The 23,175-nt window shown below is 44.4% G+C and overlaps 1 protein-coding gene across 2 annotated transcripts in view; it reads right to left on the bottom strand.

Annotated features, from left to right (window-relative positions):
• IQCK (IQ motif containing K) overlaps positions 1-23,175 on the bottom strand; it is a 139,579-nt gene that overhangs the window by 28,486 nt on the left and 87,918 nt on the right. For both annotated transcript variants that reach the window (XM_010388553.2, XM_030924887.1), the window contains one exon: positions 1,059-1,170. In XM_010388553.2, the coding sequence (XP_010386855.2) occupies positions 1,059-1,170 (112 nt within the window). The remainder of the gene's footprint in view (positions 1-1,058; positions 1,171-23,175) is intronic.

Here is a 23,175-nt window from a genome sequence, read left to right on the forward strand (position 1 = left end):
GCACTTTGGGAGGCCGAGGTGGGCAGATCACTTGAGGTCAGGAGTTCAAGACTAGCCTGGCCAACGTGGTGAAACCCTGTCTCTACTAAAAATACAAAACTTACCCAGGCATGGTGGAGCATGCCTGTAATCCCAGCTACACAGAAGGCTGAGGCTGGAGAATCATTTGAACCCAGAAGGTGGAGGTTGCAGTGAACCAAAATCGCACCACTGCACTCCAGCCTGGGCGAACAGAGTGAGACTCTGTCTCAAAAAAAAAAAAAAAAAAAAAAAAAAGAAGATATTGGCTCATGAAATTATGGAGACTGAGAAGTCCCACAATCTGCCATTTGCAAGCCAGAGACCCAGGAAGTCCAGAGAACGAATAGTGTAGATTCTAGTCTGGGTTTGAAGGCCTGCAAGCCAGGAGCAGGAAGGGCAGGAGAGATCAAGGCCCCAGCTCGCAAGGCCAGGCAGAGTTCATGCAACCTTCCTCTACCTTTTTGTTCTATTTAGGCCCTTAACAGATTGGATGAAGCCCAGTGGGGAGGTCCATCTGCTTTATTCAGTCAATCAAATCAAATGCTAATCTCTCTGGATACACCTTGACAGACAGACCTAGAAATAACGTTTAATCTGGGCATCTCACAGCCCAGTAAAGTTGACACATAAAATTAGCCATCGCAAAAGGGGAGAAGACAAGCATAAAATACCATTTGAGTTCAGACACACAATCAACAACTTAGAAGAATAACTATAACTATCCATCATACTGATAGACACTGTGTTTCCAAAATAATGGGTTATTCTTGATGTCTTGTAGCTTCAAAAATAGAAACCTGCAGACACAGGGAGACACTGAATTTGTCCCTGTGGGAGAGAAATGGCCCTGTAAATTATATCACATCACCTCTGTCATTGCACAGCAGAATCTTAATATGCAGCCACTTCCCCCATGCACAAGTTGAGCTCCATACAGACAAGGACCTTACAAAACCTCAGAGGGCCTCCTTCTTGAGCCTGGAATAAGAATCAGGCTTTTCTTGAATGAACTAAGGACTGTGAATCCAGCAACTTACCTTTTTGTTCTTGCTTGGCCCAGAAAATTTTGACTCGCTGGTGAATGTGCTTGGCCTCGCGCAGTTTCTTCTGCCACTGACGCAGTTCTTGAATCTCAGGATCAGAGCGAACCTGGAAAATCCCATTAAAACTTCAGTCCCTTTTCGACATACTTCTGTACACGAGCTTATTAACCCTGCATGGAAAATCCTTTACAAACCAATTGGATGTACTTTTGATTCTCAATGAATCATCGTCCTAAATGAATTATTGACACTCCTAGAGCTTACATCATATTTGAGCATAAATGAGGTTGTGTGAAGATTAGCTATAGTAACAGTAGGTTAAGAATGAGCAAGTCTGTGCTGTCCATAGAAAAATAAAGCAGCCACCACATTTGTAACTTTAAACTTCCTAGCTGGCATCTCATTTTAAAAAGTAAAAGCAAGCAGATAAGATTATTTTCAAGAATGTATTTCACGGCCGGGCGCAGTGGCTCAAGCCTGTAATCCCAGCACTTTGGGAGGCCGAGGACGGGCGGATCACGAGGTCAGGTGATCGAGACCATCCTGGCTAACACGGTGAAACCCTGTCTCTACTAAAAAAATACAAAAATCTAGCCGGGCGAGGTGGCGGGCGCCTGTAGTCCCAGTTACTATGGCGTGAACCTGGGAGGCGGAGCTTGCTGTGAGCTGAGATCCGGCCACTGCACTCCAGCCTGGGCAACAGAGCCAGACTCCGTCTCAAAAAAAAAAAAAAAAAAGAATATATTTTACTTGGCCAGGCATGGTGGCTTACGCCTGTAATCCCAGCACTTTGGGAGGCCGAGGCTGATAGATCACCTGAGGTCAGGAGTTCGAGACCAGCCTGGCCAACATGGTAAAACCCCCTCTTTACTAAAAGAACAAAAATTAGCTGAGCATGGTGGCAGGTGCCTATAATACCAGCTACTTGGGAGGCTGAGGCAAGAGAATCGCTTGAACCCAGGAGGCGGAGGTTGCAATGAACCGAGATCACGTCATTGCACTCCAGCCTGTGCAAACAAACAAACAAGAATATATCTCACGTAACCTAAAACATTCAAAATCTTATTACTTCAACATGTAATTAATATAAAAATTATTATACAGGGCATGGTGACTCATGCCTGTAAATCCCAGTACTATGAGAGGCCAAGGCAGGAGGATTGCTCAAGCCCAGGTGTTCAAGACCAGCCTGGGCAACACAACGAGATGTCATCTCTATAAAAAATAAACAAAATTAGCTGGATGTGGTGGTGAACGCCTGTAGTTCCAGCTACTCAGGAGGCTGAGATGGCAGGATTGCTCGAGCCTGGGAGGTTGAGGCTAAAGTGAGCCAAGACTGTGCCACTGCACTCCAGCCTGGGTGACAGAGTGATATCCTGTCTCAAAAAAATAAAAATACAAAATTTATGAATTATCTCACTTTCTGTTTTACATGCTAAAGTCTTCAATACTGTGTGCTTTTGCACTTAAAACATACTTCATTGGCTGGGCGTGGTGGCTTACGCCTGTAATTGCAGCACTTTGGGAGGCCGAGGCAGGTGGATCACGAGGTCAGGAGATCGAGACCAACCTGGCTAACATAGTGAAACCCCGTCTCTACTAAAAATACAAAAAATTAGCCGGGCATGCTGGTGGACACCTGTAGTCCCAGCTACTTGGGAGGCTGAGGCAGGAGAATGGCGTGAACCCGGGAGGTGGAGCTTGCAGTGAGCCGAGACCGCGCCACTGAGCCTGGGAGACAGCGAGACTCCATCTCAAAAAACAAAACAAAACAAAACAAAAAACTTCATTTCAAGTGTTCAACAGACACACGTAGCTGGTGGTTACTACACAGAACAGCACAGTTCTAGGTTCACCACAGTTAATGCATTAACCACACTTCTATTTAACACTGACTGCTTACTTCGTACCAACTTTAGTGCTCGATGTTGAGATTAAAGAGATGAATAATAGTAATCGTAACAATAATTATTTTTATTTTTATTATAGCTCATATTTATTGAGCATTTATCTCCCAGGCATGGTTTGAAGTATCTTACAAATTTTATTTCATAGAGATAGAGTCTTGTCATGTTGCCCAGGCTGGTCTTAAACTCCTGGGCTCAAGCCTTGGCCTCCAAAAGTGCTGGGATTATGGGCGAGAGCCACTGTGCCTGGCCAAATATTTTACAACTTTTTTTTTTGAGATGGAGTTTTTGCTCTTGCTGCCCAGGCAGGAGTGCGATGGCACAATCTCAGCTCACTGCAACCTCCACCTCCTGGGTTCAAGCAATTCTCCTGCTTCAGCCTCCCAAGTAGCTGGAATTACAGGTGTGCACCACCAGGCCTGGCTAATTTTGTATTTTTAGTAGAGACAGGGTTTCACCATGTTGGTCAGGCTGGTCTCGAACTCCTGACCTCAAGTGAACCATCTGTCTTGGCCTCCCAAAGTGCTGGGATTACAGGTATGAGCAACTGCTCCTGGCCTATTTTACAAATTTGAATCACTAAGCCACACCGATAAGGCAGGAATGGTTATCCCCATGTTACAGATGAGATAACTGAGTTTTAATGGTTTGCCAAGCCGTATTGGAAATGGTGGAGCTGGAATTAAAACTTGAATGGGGCCGGGTGCGGTGGCTCATGCCTGTAATCCCAGCACTTTGGGAGGCCGAGGCGGGCGGACCACAAGATCAGGAGATCGAGACCATGGTGAAACCCCGTCTTGACTAAAAATACAAAAAATTAGCCAGGCGCAGTAGTGGGCGCCTGTAGTCCCAGCTACTCAAGAGGCTGAGGCAGGAGAATGGCGTGAACCCAGGAGGCGGAGCTTGCAGTGAGCCGAGATCGCACCACTGCACTACAGCCTGGGGGACAGAGCGAGACTCTGTCTCAAAAAAAAAAAAATAAACTTGAATGGATTGATTCCAGCTGCCCTTGAGAAACTTCAAGTGTAGGAGGAGACACAGGAATAAGATCAATAAGGTATGGTAAGAGTAGGGAAATTGGTGAGTGCAAGGAAAAACAGAGGGGGCATCTAACCCAGCCTTGGAGAGGTCAGAAAACCCCTGGGCTGTTTTGAAGGATAAACTAGAGTTTGCCATGGGAAGAAGGGATGGAGTGTAATGGTGTTCCTGGGAGGGATACTAGCCTCTGCAAAAGGTGCAGAAGGGTGAAACAGTCTTGGATGATCCAGGAACTCCAAGGTGAGAAAGTAACAAAGGGCTCAGAAAGGCCACAGCCACTCACATCCTTCCTCTTCCTGATTCATCTTTCCACCTCTTCACTTGCCAGAGGAGCTGCATCTCACAAAGCAGAGTCCAAGACTGGAAGGGAGTGATTTTATATATGTGGAAGTGTGTCAACTTTATCTTGAAAGATAAGTTAAAGTCACAAAAGAATGCTGCGAGACATACCAAGAAATGAGAGCCAACATTTTCCAAAGAAGTCCCTGACTCAGCTCTCTAGATTAATTATTCAATAGGGCTACTTTGGGGGTACCCCTTATTTTGGGGGTCCCCAACCCCCACAGCCACAGGCTGGTACTGGTCCATGGCCTGTTAGGAACCAGGCAGTACAACAGAAGATGAGTGGCGAGTGAGCAGTGAAGCTTCATCTGCATCTGTAGCCACTCCCTATTGCTCACATTACCACCCGAGCTCCACCTCCTGTCAGATCAGTGGCAGCATTAGATTCTCATAGGAGCAAGAACCTTATTGTGAACTGCCTATGTGAGGGATCTAGGCTGTGTGCTCCTTATGAGAATCTAACTAATGCCTGATGACCTGTCACCGTCTCCCATCACCCCCCAGATGGGACCACTTAGTTGCAGGAAAACAAGCTCAGGGTTGCCACTGATTCTACATGATGGTGAGTTGTATAATTACTTCATTACATATTATAATGTAATAATAATAGAAATAAAGTACACAATAAATGTAATGTGCTTGTATCATCCCAAAACCATCCCCCCACCCCAGTCCCCCATCCATGGAAAAACTGTTTTCCATGAAACTGGTCCCTGGTGCCAAAAAGGTTGGGGACCACTGTCTTAATCAGCTTATTTATTTATTTTTAAGAGGGAGTCTCATTTTGCTGCCTAGGCTGGAGTGCAGTGGTGTGATCTCACCTCACTGAAACCTCCGCCTCCTGGGTTCAAGCAGTTCTCCTGCCTCAGCCTCACGAGTAGCTGGGATTACAGGCATGCACCACCACATCTGACTAATTTTTGTTGTTTTAGTAGAGACTGGGTTTTGCCATGTTGGCCAGGCTGGTCTCGAACTCCTGACCTCAGGTGGTCTGTCCACCTCGGCCTCCCGAAGTGCTAGCATTACAGGCATGAGCCACTGCGCCCGGCCAGCTCCATTCATTTTAAATGAGGCAGTAGCTGTGTATTCTGGAGGAACAGTTGCCTGAACTGGAATGAGCATGTAGAACTGAGGCAGTCACATCCCACATGCCCAGGTCAGTGCTTCCCTCTCTAGGCCGTGGTCCCCTCCTGTCTCTCCAGGGACCCCAGGTGCCCAGAAGGGTGGCCTCCTTGCTCCTCCTCTCTTCTTAAAGTCACAACTCAGACCTGCTGGTCTGATAGTCAGGAACTACTGTCTCTCCTGTTGGGAGGGATGCAGGGCAAACTGAGGCAGAAACAGCAATCTGCCAGGCCTACAAGACCCAGCATTTAAGAGAAACTGGTGAAGGGAGCGCAGGGTGAGAAAAGACCAGAGAGCCAGGCTTGTCTAAAGGGATCGGCTGCTCCCCAGCTCTGCTGACCATGGGGATGCCACCAAGCCAGAGCTCGATCTCTTGCTTTTTCAGATCACCACTGGATCTTGGGACTTCCGACCTTGGTCCCTGGGCTTCCTACCGTGGTCACTGCTATCTTTTGAGGGTGCCCAAGTCTGGGCTCCCAAGTTTCAACTTGCTCGAGTCACCCACACATCCACCATCTTAGGACACAAACACAGTCCCCAAAGGGCGAGATTGAGCCAGGTTTCACCACCAGCTACCTCCAAGCCCCAGAACTACCATTCCCTCTCGTCTCTCCCCTATTGATAGAGGGGCCACCTCTTCCAACTCTCTTAATAATTTTACATCAAAGAGCCTTATTGTCCTTTCCTTCCACTGAAATTTTATCAGATTCACAAGTAACCTTAGTGATTTTTTAAAAATTTGGTCAAATACACATAGCATAAACTGTACCATTTTAATCCTTCTAAAGTATACAGTTCAGTAGCATTAAGTTACACTTACAATGTTATGTGACCACCACCATTCTCTTGTTGCAACACATTTTCATCAGGCCAAAAGGAAATCCCAGATTCTTTAAGCAGTGAATTCCCATTCTCCCCTCTCCCTGCCCCAGCCAACCATAGCCTCTCTGTGTCTTTAGATCCACAGTCTCTCTGGATTTGCCTATTCTGGATATTTCCTACAAATGGAATCATATAATCATGTGTCCTTTGTGTCTGGATTCTTCCAGTCAGCATATCATATTTTAAGGTTTATCCAGATTGCAGCATGTATCAATACTTCATTCCTGAATAATATCTATCGTATAGGTATGCCACATTTATTTTTATCCATTCATCACTTAATGGAACATTTGTTTTGCTTTTTTTTTGAGACTCTGTCACCCAGGCTGGAAGGCAGTGGTGCGATCTCAGCTCACTGCAACCTCCGCCTCCCTGGTTCAAGCAATTCTCCTGTCTCAGCCTCCCGAGTAGCTGGGATTACAGGCACCTGCCATCACGCCCAGCTGATTTTTGTGTTTTTAGTAGAGACAGGGTTTCACCATGTTGGCCAGCTGCTCTCGAGCCCCCGACCTTGCCTTGTGATCCACCTGCCTTGGCCTCCCAAAGTGCTGGGATTACAGGTGTGAGCCACTCCCCGGCCTTTTTTTTTTTTTTTTTTTTTTTTGAGACAGGGTCTCATTCTGTCGCCCAGAGTGTAGTGCAGTGATGCACGATCTTGGCTCACTGCAACCTCCACCTCCCAGGGTCAAGTAATCCTCTCACCTCAGCTGGGACTACAGGCACACCACTGCACCCAGCTAATTTTTAAAATTTTTGCTTTTGTACAGACAAAGTTTCACTATACTACCTAGGCTGGTCTCAAACTCCTGAATTCAAGCAATCCTCCTATCTCAGCCTCCCAAAGTACCTGGATTACAGGTGTGAGCCACCGAGTCCAGCACTTAATGGAACATTTGAGTTGTTTCTACCTTTTGGCTATTGGGAACAGGACTACTATGAACATTTGCGTATGAGTTTTTGTTTGTTTATTTATTTATTTATTGAGATGGAGTCTCGCTCTGTTACCCAGGCTGGAGTGCAGCGGCATGATCTCGCCTCACTGCAACCTCCACTTTCAAGCCATTCTCCTGACTCAGCCTCCTGAGTATCTGGGATTATAGGCACATGCTACCATGCCTGGCTAATTTTTTATATTTTTAGTAGACACAGGGTTTCACCATGTTGGCCAGGCTGGTCTTAAACTCCTGACCTCAGGCGATCCACCTGCCTCAGTCTCCCAGAGTGCTGGGACTACAGGCGAGTTTTTGTTTAAATACCTATTTTCAATTTGGAAGGGGAGCTGTTGACCTAGAAGTCAAACTTCTGGGTCACATGGGTAATTTTACATTCAACTTACTGAGAAAACAAACTGGTTTTCACAGTGGCTGAATCATCTTATATTCTCACCAGCAATGAATGAGGGTTCTAATTGAACCACATTCTTGTCAACACTTGTAATTTTCGATTTTTTTAATTTTAAATTTAAATTTCATTTTTAATTTAATTTAATTTTTTGAAATAGGATCTCGCTTTTTTGCCCAGGCTGGTCTCAAACTCCTGGGCTCAAGTGATCCTCTCACCTCATTCTTCTGAGCAGCTGGGACTATAGGTGTGTACCACTGTGCCTGGCTCTGTTTGTTTTCACTATAGCCATCCTAGTAGATACGAAGTGGCATCTCACTACTGTGGTTTAAATTTGCACTTCTCTAATGTTTAACGACATCCAGCATCTTTTCAGGTGCTTGTTGGGTGTCTGTATATCTTCTTAGAGAAATGTCTATTCAAGGCCTTTGTCCATTTTATTTGTTTACTTTTTTTCTCCCTCCACTTCCCTCTTTGCCCTTTTGAAAAGTGGGATGCTTGTCATTTTGTTGTTGAGTTGTAAGAGTTTATTATATGTTTTGGACACTATACCCTTCTCAAATATATTATTTACAAGTATTTTCTGCCATTCTGTAGGTTGTCTTTTCACTCTCTTAATAGTGTCCTTTGATGTAAAAGGTTTTAAATTTTGATAAAATCAAATGTATCTTTTTTTTTTTTTTTGAGACAGAGTTTCCCTCTGGTGCCCAGGCTGGAGTGCAATGGCACAATTTTGGCTCATTGCAACCTCTGCCTCCTGGGTTCAAGTGATTCTTGTGACCGGGAACCAAGAGCATGATCTCAGCTCACTGCAACCTCCACCTCCCAGACTCAAGCAATTCTCCTGCTTCAGCCTTCTGAGTAGCCGGTACTACAGGCACCCACCACCACGACCGGCTAATTTTTGTATTTTTAGTAGAGATGGGGTTTCACTATGTTGGCCAGGCTGGTCTCGAACTCCTGACCTCAAGTGATCTGCCAGCCTCAGCCTCTCAAAGTGTTGGAATTACAGGCATGAGCCAACGCACCCAGCCCCTTGTGGAATTTGAAACAAAAGAATAAGCAGCAAAAGCTACCGTGATAGGTCCAGATCCACCAGTGGTGGGGAGCCCAGCCTTAACAGACTCACCATCATGTACATCCTTTAACGTTTCATCTCTCTGATCCTGTTCTTCTATAGCAAAGGCCTCCAACAGATTTTGATAACTAGGAAACTTGGGGAGAAATATTGGGATTGTGGTGATCTCAATCCCTTTCCTCCCAGAAAATTCTAGATTTTTTATGCCAATTGATCCAATGCCACCCCAGAGCTTTACTCACCGAGAGGAATTTGGATAGATGGTCTTGTCAAACTCAAGAAAAATAAAGTCCTTCCTATTACTACTTCTTCCAGAGCATAGGGTGCCTCACTTGTTTTAAGAAAACCATTCAACTGATTTTTTCCTCCCAAATAAAGAAGATTGGTTGTTTTCAGCTGAACTTACAAATGGAAGTTTATCTTGCTTAATAAAAAGAAAATACACAATTTATCTCTAAATATATATAAAAAATGGCCGGGCACGATGGCTCATGCCTGTAATTCCAGAACTTTGGGAGGTCGAGACTGGCAGATCACCTGAGGTCAGGAGTTCGAGACCACCCTGTCCAACATGGTGAAATGTCGTCCCTACTAATAATACAAAAATTAGCTGGGCGTCGTGGCACATGTCTGTAATCCCAGCTACTCAGGAGGCTGAGATAGGCAGATCACTTGAACCCAGGCGGCCATTGCACTCCAGCCTGAACGACAACAGTGAAACTCCGTCTCAAAAAAGAAAAGAAAAATGTATATATGTAAAACATTATATACGTGTATACACACACACACAAAGTAGTGTGTCATGCAAATGTCAGAGAGGAAAATCAGCTCTATATTAATGTCACAGAACATGGGATAAGGCCCCAAACCTTTTTTTATTACAAACCAATGTTTTTACAGTATTTCTTAAAGTCTTATAAGAATCAGGCATCCTAGACATCTCTGATCTGGGTAGGATGGGTTATCATATCTTACTAACCATAACTTTAGCTGTGATCTCAGCAACCCAAACCCTCCTAGAGGCGAAGGGCAGGGGAGGAGGCAAACAAGGGATTAACCCCAACTTTCCCACAGGCTCGTGTTTATCAGGATCTAAGCACACAAGAATCCCCATACTTCTGGACTGCGACAACCGATAACCTTCATGAGCATAAGCCCAACGGATCTTCTGAATCATTGAAGGAAGGTCTAGTTACAATCAGCAACTTGACTATGTTTTATCACAGTCAAATTCTTTCTTTACAATTGGTTTACCCTAAATGTTTGGAAGGACATACAAGGTGGGTTCGTCATCAGGGACTATCACTTTTTAGTCCATATTTTTCTGGACTGGATTGTTTGGGATATTTACAATGAGCATGTATTGTTTTAGGAATACAAGAAGTGTTTAAATTTTTAAGTTAACAGGTTCTGAGAGGCAAATAAAAGTCCTTTAACTTATAAATAATTAATTTTTCCTATAATCGTTTGACTTTCCATTACCTAATTACTCAACAAAAAAACAGAAACACCCATTTCCCCATCATTCTGGAAGCCTGCAGTTGTTCATAGGCTTCTGCTGACCAGTTTAGCGTGATTTTGCTCTGTCTGGCCAGAGACCCTTTCATCTTTTCCTTAATTTCCTTCACTTTGAAGGGAGGACTGCTATTTACCCACGGAGAATACAGCAGCCATGTTAGTTCATTACCAGGGAAGCCTGGATCTCTAGAGAAGGCTTTTGTGAGCCCTGGGGAAAGCATGCACCCATTGAACTGGGCTAATCCCAGTCATTATCATCATGATTAGGGAATCAATTTCAATGGCAGTGGTTGTGCCAATCAGCAAATACCATGGAGTGCAGTTTAATGTTTAACACATAAACAATTTCATTGCCAAACAAAGCCTCCCTTACTTTGTTTCTACTTTTATTTCAAAAAAGCTTTCTTTTATTTTTAAAAATTACTGTGTGGAGTCCATTTGCTCCTCCAAGACGGGAACATAAATAGGGTATACGTTATTTATGTCAGTTTTTTAAAAAAATGCCTGTGACACCATCAGATTCTCCTAATTATAGATTACCCTGATGGAACCCAGTACAGGGTACCATATTGGTTTTAAAAGCCAGCCCTGGATCCGATAGCCTGAGGCTGAATTTCAGCTCCACAAATTACAAACTGAGGAGCCTTGGGCAGGTTCCTTAAACTCCCTGAGCCTCAATGTTCTCACCTGTAAAATGGGGATAATAAAAATATTTTTTTCATTGGGTTGGTGTGAAAATAAGCTGAGATAATACATGCAAAGTGCTAAACCAGTGTCATTACACATAGCAAGCTCTCACTGTTAGCAATTTCTTAAATCAATTGCTAAAGTAGTGAGAATCACCTGGATTCAGCTCTGAGGCTGAATCTTACAATTGCTATTAATACATGGAACTGGCTGAGGGGCTAGTGATTCAGAAAACTGAAAACAAGGCTCCTCCCAAGGGTTTACAAAGTGTTGAATATATAAATGATTTCATAATTTTATACTTTTAGGCATTAGCCAGACAGCAGAAAAAGTGTTGGCCAGGCGCGGTGGCTCACGCCTGTGTAATCCCAACACTTTGGGAGGCTGAGGCAGGTGGATCACCTGAGGTCAGGAGTTCAAGACCAGCCTGGCCAACACGGTGAAACCTCCATCTCTACTAAAAATAGAAAAATTAGCTGGGCATGGTGGCACGCACCTCTAATCCCAGCTACTTGGTAGGCTGAGGTGGGAGAATCGCTTGAACCCGGGAGGCGGAGGTTGCAATGAGCCGAGATTGCATCACTGCACTCCAGTCTGGGTGACAGAGAGAGATTTCATCTCAAAAAAAAAGAAGTGTTGCTGTGAGGTGGTGGTTGCAGGCAGAGAAGAGGAGGGAGACTGTTGCCTGAGACTCTGAAATTACCCATTGTAGATCTAGACTTCCAAATTCCTTAGTTGTTTTCTCTAATTCTTGGCAAAACAGACAAAAACCTAGCAACAGCCTGGATGACTGAGGATGATTCCCAGGGCTTTTTCTAATTGCTCTGGAGGAAGGCAGTTCATATATTACAGTTGCTGGAAAGAAGCTGGGGAAACAACATAATGGTCAGGCCTCTTCAGTCATGTTCACAAGAGTGAACCCCCGACTTGGTGTGAGATGCCTCATAGAAGGTTTTTAGTATATCTTTGCTAATGATGTGGCATACTGATGATTATACTGAAGGATTTTATACTCAAGAAAAGCGATTTCAACATAAAGGAAATATATGTTTGCAAAATCTTTTTCAATGACCTTATATTAATAAAATATTCAGAGTTGATAACTCTCTTGAATTCAACTTTGTAAGGAAGCTTTGTGATTTCTCCTTAGATCTCTGGCAAAATGAAACAAAACAAAAAGCTAGTTTTTCATTCTGGTGATTATTAGTGTTCCTTATTGTCTTAAGGATCTAATGTTTGTTTTTGGTTTTTGAGACAGGATCTTGCTCTGTTGCCCAGGCTGGAATGTAGTGGCACAATCGCGGCTCATTGCAGCCTGAAACTCCTGGGCTCGAGGGATCCTCCCACCTCAGCCTCCCGTGTAGCTGGGACTACAGGCACAAACCACTATGCCTAGTTTTGTTTTTGTTTTTGTTTCTAATTGTAGAGATGGGGGGGGGGTCTCACTATGCTGCCTAGGCTGGTCTTGAATTCCTGGGCTCAAGCAGTCATCTCACCTCCACCTCCTAAAATGCTGGGATTATCAGCATAAGCCACTGCGCCTGGCCTTTAAGGATCTAATTTGTAAAAGCTGTAGATATCACCTATTCCCTGGTATTGTGGAAGTGTTAGCTATTCTACTGCGGAAGGACAGTAGTCCTCTTAGAGTTACTTGGGGCTTTCAGGGAGGTTTAGAAGTGTGTTCTAGAGCAGCATTTTTCAGTCTGTTGTGTCATATTAGTGATTGGTAAATTCAGTTGGTGGCTGGTGAATGACATTAAAAAATATGATCAAATGGAAAACAGAGAAAATGATAATTATTCCTTTATCATTAAGGACCCTCTCTAGGCCAGGCGTAGTGACTCACGCCTATGATCCCAGCACTTCGGGACGGTGAGGTAGCTGGATCACTTGAGCACAGGAGTTCGAGACTAGCCTGGGCATTTTAGTGAGACTTCAGCTCTACAAAAAAGCTAAATTTTAGCCAAGTGTGGTGGTGCATGCCTGTAGTTCCAGCTACCCGGGAGGCTGAGGTGGGAGGATTGCTTGAGTCCAGAAGGTCGAGGGTGCAGTCAGTGTGACTGCACCATGGCACTCCGAGCTGGGCGGCAGAGTGAGATCCTGTCTCAGAAAAAAAAAAAAAGGACCCTCTTTATTCCTAACATGTTCTGCCTTAAGTCTATTTATCTGATCTTAATATTACTATATCACTTTTCTTTTGGTTAGTATCTGTGTTGTCAGTCTTTCCCCATCTCATTATTTTCAGTCATTCTGGGTCATTTTATGTGCCTCTACCTCCAGCATAGAGGCAGATTTCTTTTTTAATTCAATCTGAAAACCAGAGAAGACTTCATTCTATTTACATTTATTGAGATTAGTGATATGTTTATATTTATGTCTCTCACTGTTTTTTGTCATAATTTTGTCTTTTTCTGTCCTGCTTTCTGTTTCATTGAATTTTCTGCATTCTACTTGTTTCCTTCTACTGAGTTATTAGTTCACATTCTATTTCTTTTCTTTTTGAGATGGAGTTTCTCATCACCCAGGCTGGAGTGCGATGGCGCCATCTTGGCTCACTACAACTTCTTCCTCCCGGGTTCAAGTGATTCTTCTGTCTCAGCCTCCTGAGTAGTTGGGATTACAGGTGCCCGCCACCATGCCTGGCTAATTTTTGTGGGGTTTTTATGTTTTTGTTTTTTTGAGATGGAGTTTTGCTCTTGTTACCCAGGTTGGAGTGCAATGGCACGATCTCAGCTCACTGCAACCTCTGTCTCCCAGGTTTAAGCAATTCTCCTGCCTCAGCCTCTGTTATCCCGAGTAGCTGGGATTACAGTTACCCGCCACCATGCCCAGCTAATTTTTTTGTATTTTTAGTAGAGACGGGATTTCACCATGTTAGCCAGGCTAGTCTCAAACTCCTGACCTCAAGGGATCCGCCCCCCCTCCCCGACCTCCCAAAGTGCTGGGATTACAGGCATGAGCCACCAAGCCCAGCCCTAATTGTCTTCTTTAATGTGTTGTTATAATGCAATAAATGATTTAAAGAAAAAAAAAAAAAAGGCTGCCCAGCCTCCTCCCAAACAACACAAGGACTTTAAAATGCTTAACTCCAATCTTCCAATTTTCAACTTTTATATTATTGTTATCTAGGATTTTAGTTTCCCCTAATTTACTTCCCATTGGCTAATAACTATTTAGATCTATCAGCTTCCTCATTCACCATTGTTTCTTGCATCCCACTTCTTCCTAGTGGGTTCAATCTCCTTCTAGCTGAAGTATATCATTTAGTAGTTCTTTCAATGAGAGATGTGTTTTTAAATGCCTTTGTTTATAGCCCTTGTTCTTGAATGGTAATTGAGTGGGCACATAATTCTAGGTTGAATATTATCTTGTCTGGATTAGAAGATATTACATTCCCTGTCTTCTGGCATATACTGCTGCTGAATGGAAGTCTATAATCAGTCTCATTGTTTTCTTTTGTAGATAATCTCTCCTTTAAGATAGCTTGCAGGCTTCTTTGCGTAGTTTCACCATGAAGCATTTTGGTATTGTTTTGTCCTTATTTATCTAGTTCAAGATTCATGTTTCTTCAACTTTGGAATGTTGTCACTCAATATCTCTATGAATATTGCTTCTCCCCCATTCATTCTATTGCTTCCCTCTGGAATTCCTAGTAGACTTAGGTTGGATCTTCTCATTCTGTCCTTGTCTCTTAACCGCTTTTCCACATTTCCTATCCCTATCTTTCTACTGCATTTTATATCCTAGATCTGTCTTCCAGTTGATGAATTAATTCTCCAGCTGTGTCTATCTGCTGTTTAACTCATACCTAAAATATGGTCCATGGACCAGAAATATCAGCATCACCTGGGAGCTTATTAGAAACGCAAATTCATGGGCTCCACCCAAGACCCATTTAACAGAATGGGGCCCAGGAATCTGTGTTTTACCAAACTCTGCAGATGATTGTGATGCTCACTGAAGTTTGAGAAGCATTGCTTTAGTACATTGATTCAATTGCTTTCATTTCTAGAGGATGCACTTAGGTTTTTCAAATCTGAATTCCCCCCCGCCTTTTTTTGCAATGAATTGCTTTTTCTTTCAGCAAGATTTAAATATGTTTTCTAGCAAATCTTTATAATCTTATACTTATTTTATAGTCTCAAATTGCCACTCTTGAGGGTTTGGATTTTCCAGTTGATTGTATCTACTGACTCCCCCCCTTTCTTGCTGGTTTATTTTTTATTATGAGCTCATAACTATTAGTTCTAACTCCAAGTTTGCCCATGTCTGAAATCGTATCTCTTATCCAGGGGTCAGTAAACTGTTTTTTTGTAAAAGATCAGATAGTAAATATTTTCGGCTTTGTGCACCATATGGTCTCTGCCATAATAATGCCAACTCTGTCATTATAGTACAAAAGCACCCACAGAAAACATGTTTTTAAAATAGGCATACTGTATTCCAACAAAACTTTATAAAACAGGCAGTGGACTAGATTTGCTCTGTGGGCAATAGTTTACAAACACCTGCTCTTGAGTGGCCATTAGAACCTATAGGCCCCAGCTTCCCTTACTGCCTCTTCCATCTCTTTATATGTATTACATAAATATCAATTTAAGGCTGTTTCCATGGCCAGGCATAGTGGCTCACGCTCGTAATTCCAGCACTTTGGGAGGCCCAGGTGGGTAGATCACTTGAGGTCAGTAGTTCAAGACCAGCTTGGCCAACATGGTGAAACTCCATCTCTACTAAAAATACGAAAATCAGTGGGTGCGTTGGTGCACGCCTGTAATCCCAGCTACCCGGGAGGCTAAGGCAGGAGAATTGCTTGAACCTGGGAGATGGAGACTGCAGCAAGCCGAGATTTTGCCACTGCACTCCAGCCTGGGCAACAGAGTGAGACTCTGTCTCAAAAAACAAACAAATAAATAAATAAATAAATAAATAAATAATATTAAGGCTGTTTCCTAAATTTACCTAAGGACACTGAGATCACTGAAGGTACTTGTTCAAAACAGAATCCCAGACCCTTTCTCTGTAGGTACTGATTGAGTATGTGTGAGGTAGAACCAAGGTTTCAGCATGTTCAGGAAGAAACCTAGGTGGTTCTAATGATCTGAAAAGTTTGGGGAACCCTGTTCTAATAAGGAGAATGTTAAGAATGAACTTAACGTTACAAGACTTACTACCCGAACATCTGTACAACCTTCCGTTCTTGCTCACATGAATGCCACAATGATTATTGCAAATCCATAAAATCTGAGTCAAAAAGGACTGCTCAGGTCATTAATGTGTGGTCAGCAAGGCACAATCTCCGTGACTCATGAAGAGCAGCTGCTTTTTGGTGGGGTCGTCTTTGCAGTGCCGGATATAAAGAGGCCTCCCAGGAAGCCACATCTATTTTTTGTTAAAGTCTCTTTAATAATAAGACTATATCGCAGTACAGATTTGGAAAAGACGGAATTTCCCCCAACAGCTCAGTGATAATGGTTCAGATAAAGTTCATCCAACTGTTCGTCGTACTTGTTTACCCAAATAACCAGGGAATGAATAAGTTGCAAAAGCATTTAAGGTATTTGATGAACTTTCCAATGATTTACAGGGTTAAACTATAGCAAAGTTTGCTATGCCAGAGACCACATCATTGTACAATGCATTGTTGTTGTTTTGAGACAGGGTCATGCTCTGTCACCCAGGCTTGAGTGCAGTGGCATGATCTGGGCTCACTGCAGCCTCAACCTCCTGGGCTCAAGCAATTCTCCCGAGTAGCTGGGACCACAGGCATGTGCCACTACACCCGGCTGATTTTTACATTTTTTGTAGAGACCAGTTTTTGCCATGTTCCCCAGGCTGGTCTCAAGCTCCTGAACTCAAGCAATCCTCCAGTTTCCGTCTCCCAAAGTGTTGAGATTATAGGCATGAGCCAATGCACCCAGCCTGTACAATGCCTTCAATGCTTTGATCTCTTCTTTACCACTAATACTCAAGAGCTGACTTTTATGTAGTACTTTCATTACATAATAGTGCCAGCACTGTTCTAAGACTTTTAAACATATTAACTTTTAATCCTCAGAACAACCATACACATTAGAAACTATTGCCATCCCCATTTTCTTTTTTCTTTTCTGTTTTGGCTGGAGTCTTGCTCTGTCACCCAGGCTGAAGTGCAGTGGCACGATCTTGGCTCACTACAACCTCCACCTCCCAGCTTCAAGCGATTCTCCTGCCTCAGCCTTCCGAGTAGCTGGGATTACAGGCCACTGTGCCCAGCTTTTTGTATTTGTGAGCCACCGCACCTGGCTGACTATCCCTATTTTCAAAAAGGAAACCGAGTCAAGGAGAGGTAGAATAACTTGCCTAAACTTGTGCATACTGTAGCCAGCACTTGAACCTATGTGGCCTAACTCTAAAGTAGCAGTTCTTAGCCCTGGCTGCCCATTGGAATCTCTTGGGGGAGCTCTAAAAAAAACCCACTGAAGCCTGAGTCTTACCACCACAGCTTCTGATTTAACCGATGGCTTCAGGATTGTTATTGCTGCCCCGGTTCTTCTAATGTATAGTCAAGGTTGAGCACCACTGCCCTCACCTATGGACACTTAACTCCTCTGCCAGCTCTCAAAGTCAGATCCCTAGACCGGCAGCATCTGCATCACCTGAGAACTTCTTTGAAACACAAGTTCTCATGTCCCACCCTACTCCTACTGACTTGGATTTTCTGGGGGTGGGGCCCAGCAGCTGTGTGTCAACAGGCCCTCTGGATAATTATGATGCAGTCTAAAGCTGGAGAACCGCTGTACTGTGCCCCAGTGAGTTACATCTTCCCGGGTCCCTACCCCCTTGAAAACATTGTCGTGCTTCTCATTGAATGAGGGAGTCAAACGCCTTTCTCTTGAATCTAGGCGAGGCTCATGACTGGTTTTGACAGATAGATGGTAACTGAAGTGCTGTGTTGTGCAACTTCCAGAAGGCTTGAGGTTTTTGTTTTTGTCCCCTGAATTGTATCTGCCACAATTTAAGGAAGCTGATGTGGTTTACTGGAGGATGAGAAGCCACATGGAGGAGAACTGTAGTGCCCCAGCCAGCAGCCAGCACCACCTGCCAGACATGCGAGGCCAGCTTGGACATTCCACCCCAGCCCGGTTACCAGCTGAACACAGCTACATGATCAATCCTAGGTGAGACCAGTAGAGGAACCAACCAGCTAACCCACATCATGAAAAACAATCAACTGCTGTGGTGTTAAGTCACTAAGTATTAGAGTGGTTTGTTATTCAGCAGAAGGGACTAGATGGCAGCTGTGCAATTTACCCTTAAACCTTGCCCTGAAGGGAAACTGGTTAGCCCTTGAAAGAAAACAATGCGGCCTGGCACAGTGGCTCCCGCCTGTAATCCCAGCACTTTGGGAGGCCGAGGCGGGTGGATCACCTGAGGAGTTCGAGACCAGACTGACCAACATGGTGAAACCCCATTTCTACTAAATACAAAAAATTAGCCGGGTGTGGTGGCGCATGCCTGTAATCCAGGCTACTTGGGAGGCTGAGGCAGGAGAATCACTTAAACCCAGGAGGCAGAGGTTGCAGTGAGCCAAGATGGTGCCATTGCACTCCAGCCTGGACAACAAGAGTGAAAACTCCGTCCAAAAAAAAAAAAAGGGACCCTAGGAAAGTTGGAGATTTGGCTGGTGCTAATGTCAGGCAGGGTACTAGGGTACTAGGTGGCTCACATGCAGGCCTGGATTCATGGGCACTGCCCTGTGCAACTGCACAGGACCCACGCTTACAAGGGCCTCACACTTATTTTATGCTCTGCTAACACTACCTAGAAATTCTTAATCACTTTGAACAAGGAGCCCTGCATTTTCATTTTCCTCTGAGCCCTGCAAATTAATATATAACCAGTCCTGCTAATATGCAGGTTTCTCATTTACTCCACCCAACCACCCGAGGAACTAGAATTCCTTATTATCAGCCTCACGTTACAGATAAGGAAAATGAGGCTCCGAGAAGTGAAATACGCATACAAGCTCACATGGCAAGAGAGGCAGGGTGGCACTCAGGCTTCTCAAATCCCTGAGCCCTAGAGCCAGTTCACTGCAGTGAAACCTGTGTGAACCCTTGAGTGAAACCTGGAGTGTGGTTTATCAGTTTTCGTCACATACTTGTGGTACATTGTGACTGAGAAAAAGGAGATTTTGCTGATAGCCTGGCAAGTTGGCAAGACATTTCCTGGGCATATTAAGGAAAACGCACTAGCAGCTGTAACCCAGAGTATATTTAAACAACTACAGGAGCAGGCAGGGGGAAGGGAAAGGCCTGACTTGAGAAGTCAGGCCCAAAGCAGCCCAAATCCACTATTTATAGTGCCGAGGCCTATTTTGGCCTGCTGGGTGGCCCTGAAAATTGCCCTGAGAACTGGGCCTGGAAACAGACCATGGAAACCAGGCGCCTTCATTCTGGGGTATGGCTGGAATCATGCTGGGCACAGACAAAAGTTTTCTTGATGAGCTCAAGGATTTTTTTTTTTTTTTTTTTTAAAAAGCAAAACAGGATTTTCTTTGACAGGGAATTAAAAAAAATACTCATTTAAGGAATATCATCAGGAAATGATCAGGAATATATTCTCAGGGAGCAAATGTATGGATCAGACCCAGTCAATACAGAGCTAATACTTACGAGCCCTTAACCATGTGCCAAGCACTGTGCTACCTGCACCATTTCATTTATGCCCTCACATATGACCCTATGACAGCAGCAATATTATTATCCCCATTTTACAAGAAAGGAAACCAAGGCTTAGGAAAATTAAGTAATTGACTGAAGGTCACATTGTTGGCAAGCCAGGATTAAAACCCAGATCATGGCACCCTACTAGGCTGTCACCCATAGGCTGCTTCTCAAACTTCAGCTTACAAAGACTCTCCTGGGAACCACGTAAAGATGCAGATTTTGATTCAGGAGGTCTAGGTGGGGCCTGAGAATCTGCATGCCAACCAGATGCCAGTTGATGATGATAATAGCACTGGTTCTTAGACCATAATTTGAGTAGCAAGGATGCAAACAAATATTACAAGTTTTCCTGCTTCTACTTTTATCCTCTTACAATCTATTCTCTTTGCAGCAGCCTGAGTTATTGTACTGGTCTCCATTGCTGCATAACAAACATCCCCCAGGTGCAGCAGCTTTCAGAAACAACACAATTTCTGAGGATTAGGAACATAGGGCCGGGCGCGGTGGCTCAAGCCTGTAATCCCAGCACTTTGGGAGGCCGAGACGGGCAGATCACGAGGTCAGGAGATCGAGACCATCCTGGCTAATACGGTGAAACCCCGTCTCTACTAAAAACTACAAAAAACTAGCCAGGCGAGGTGGCGGCGCCTGTAGTCCCAGCTACTCGGGAGGCTGAGGCAGGAGAATGGCGTAAACCCGGGGGGCGGAGCTTGCAGTGAGCTGAGATCTGGCCACTGCACTCCAGCCTGGGCGACAGAGCGAGACTCCGTCTCAAAAAAAAAAAAAAAAAAAGGAACATAGGAACAGCTCAGCTGGGGGATTCTGGCTTAGGGTCAAGGCTGCTGTTAGGATATCAGCTGGGCCTGCCATCATCTGAAGGCTCGACTGGGCTGGAGGATCCTCTTCCACAATGGTTCTCTCCCATGGCTGTTGGCTGGAGGCCTCAGTTTCTTGTCATGTAGGTTTCTCCATAGGGATGCTCAAGACCAGCTGGCATCCTCCAGAGGGAATGATCCCAGAGAGAAAGAACAAGTGAGCACAAGACTGCTGTGTCTTTAATAACCTCATCTTGGACGTGGCACACCATTATTTCTGCCATATTCTACTGGCCACACATATTAACCCTGATCCAATGTGGGAAGAGACTCCCCAGGAATGGGAATCCCAGGGGGTGGGGGTTATTGGGGAGTCACTGTGCATACAGACTACAGTTTCCTGATGAAAACTCAGATCATGTCATTCTTCTGCCCATCATTTCTTATCAGAGTCAAAATAAAATCCAAAGTTCCAGCATCCAAATGAAAGCTCACCTTTGATTCTACAAGATCTGTCCCCTGACTGCTTCCTCATTTCCTCTCCCACTCTCCTCTAGTTCACTGTTTTTGTTGTTGTTGTTGTTTTGTTTTGTTTTGGTGGCGGGCGGATTTGAGACAGGGTCTTGCTCTGTTGCCCAGACTGGAATGCAGTGGCGTGATCTCAGCTAACTGCAACTTCTGCCTCCTGGGCTCAAGCCATCCTCCCACCTCGGGTTCCCAAGTAGCTAGGACTACAGATGTGTGCCACCACACTCAGCTATTTTTTTGTATTTTTTGTAGTGACTTCATTTCACCATGTAGCCCAGGCTAGTCTCAAACTCCTGGACTAGTGATCTGCCCGCCGCAGTCTCCCAAAGTGCTGAAATTACAGGTGTGAGTCACTGAGCCTGGCCTCACTTTTATTTTCTAATATATATATAATGTATTTTTTAGAGAGAGAGTCTTGCTCTGTCACCCAGGCTGGAGTGTAGTGGTACAATCATAGCTCACTGTAGCGTCAACCTCCTGGTCTCAAGCTATCCCTTCACTTTAGCCTCCACTAGCCTCCACCACCATGCCCAGCTCCAGCTGACTTTCACACTGACTCTCTTGCTGGTCCTCAATATACCCAGCACCCTCCTGCTCCTGCAGGCCTTTGCATGTGCTTTTCCTTCTGCCTAGAATGAACTTCATTCAGGTCTCAGATCAAATAACACTTTCTCAGAGAGGCCTTCCTTGACCAAATTCAATACCATCTAAAATAGTATCCGAGATGTCTTTTCAGGCTTCTGCATTTCTAACTATCAGACGGCCTCACCCAGACCTGTGCTGTGACTCAACCAGTCCTGTGGCTCCCCACCCAGAAGTGGACTCAGCCCATGAGGACTGCTTTCCATACCCCTATGATTTCATCCCCAACCAATCAGCAGCACTCATTCCCTAGCCCCCAACCCCACCAAACTATCTTTGAAAAATCTCTAGCCTCTGAGCCTTTGGGGATATTGATTTGAGTAATAACTCTGTCTCCCATGTGGCATGGCTGGCCTCGTGTCAATTAAACTCTTTCTTTACTGCAACGCCTGGTCTCTATGAATTGCTTTTGCTTGTGCAGCACACAGGAAGAACCCTTGGGGTGGTTATAAAATGTAAATGTATATTGTGAGCTGCTGAGTTTTGGAGTTTGGGGGTGATTTGTTATGCAGCATTATTGTGACAATAGCTAACTGACACACTCTTTGATGTTATGTTACTGTGTATTTGTTTGTATCTGTTAATAGTCTCCTGAAAGAATGCAAGCTCCATGAGGGCAGGGACTTTGTCTCCTTCCCTGCAGTGTACCTAGCGTCCAGAACAATGCCTGCCTGCCACATTGTAGACACTCAATAATTACTAGTGAGTGAATATTAGCGAATGAATCGATCTCATTGTAGCACCTGCTTGCTTAACTATGATGCTATATTGCCTTCAAATCAGACCCCAAATTGCAAAGTATCAAAAAATAATTGTATTGCACAGGAGTTCTAGGCAGCATACTATTCACCAGGAAAATGTGACTCATACACCAAGCTGTTGGCCATTGTCTCTGTGCCAGACACCATCTCTCTTCACCTGGGCCATATCTGAAGTCAGCCAGAAACGACAACCAACCTCTGCCTGAGAACGGAAGTGCTGCTTTAAATGACACTGGCTCACCTGGTTGGCTGGCTGTCCCCAGAGGAAAGCCAGAGACAGGGCTAATGAGCTCACACAAAGGGAGGAAATGCACCCCCACCCCCCTTCCTGGAACAGCTGCAGCAGGAGACGCCCCTCTCTGGAAAGGAGGAAGAGAAAGCTGGGGAAAGCAGACCAACAACTGTGGGGAAGCCACGCACTCAAGAGGAAGCAGAAGGAAAAAAGAATCTGGCGCTTAAACAACTGATTGTTGGAACTTTTATGATTAAATATAATAAAAATCAAGACCAACTCCTAAAGGTTTCTTTGGTCCTGCCATCTCAGGGCTCACCCTGGGTTGAAAGTACTGTGAATGAGAAATGTCTGGCTAAATGCCAGCCCATCAGCCACACTGGTAGTGTGTTTTTCTTTAAATACAAATACTGGCCAGGTGCAGTGGCTCACACCTGTAATCTCAACACTTTGGGAGGCAGAGTGGGGAGGATCACTTGAGCTCAGGAGTTTGAGACCAGGCAACATGGC

Source organism: Rhinopithecus roxellana, chromosome 20 (assembly GCF_007565055.1).
Source record: "Rhinopithecus roxellana isolate Shanxi Qingling chromosome 20, ASM756505v1, whole genome shotgun sequence".
NCBI lineage: Eukaryota > Metazoa > Chordata > Mammalia > Primates > Cercopithecidae > Rhinopithecus > Rhinopithecus roxellana.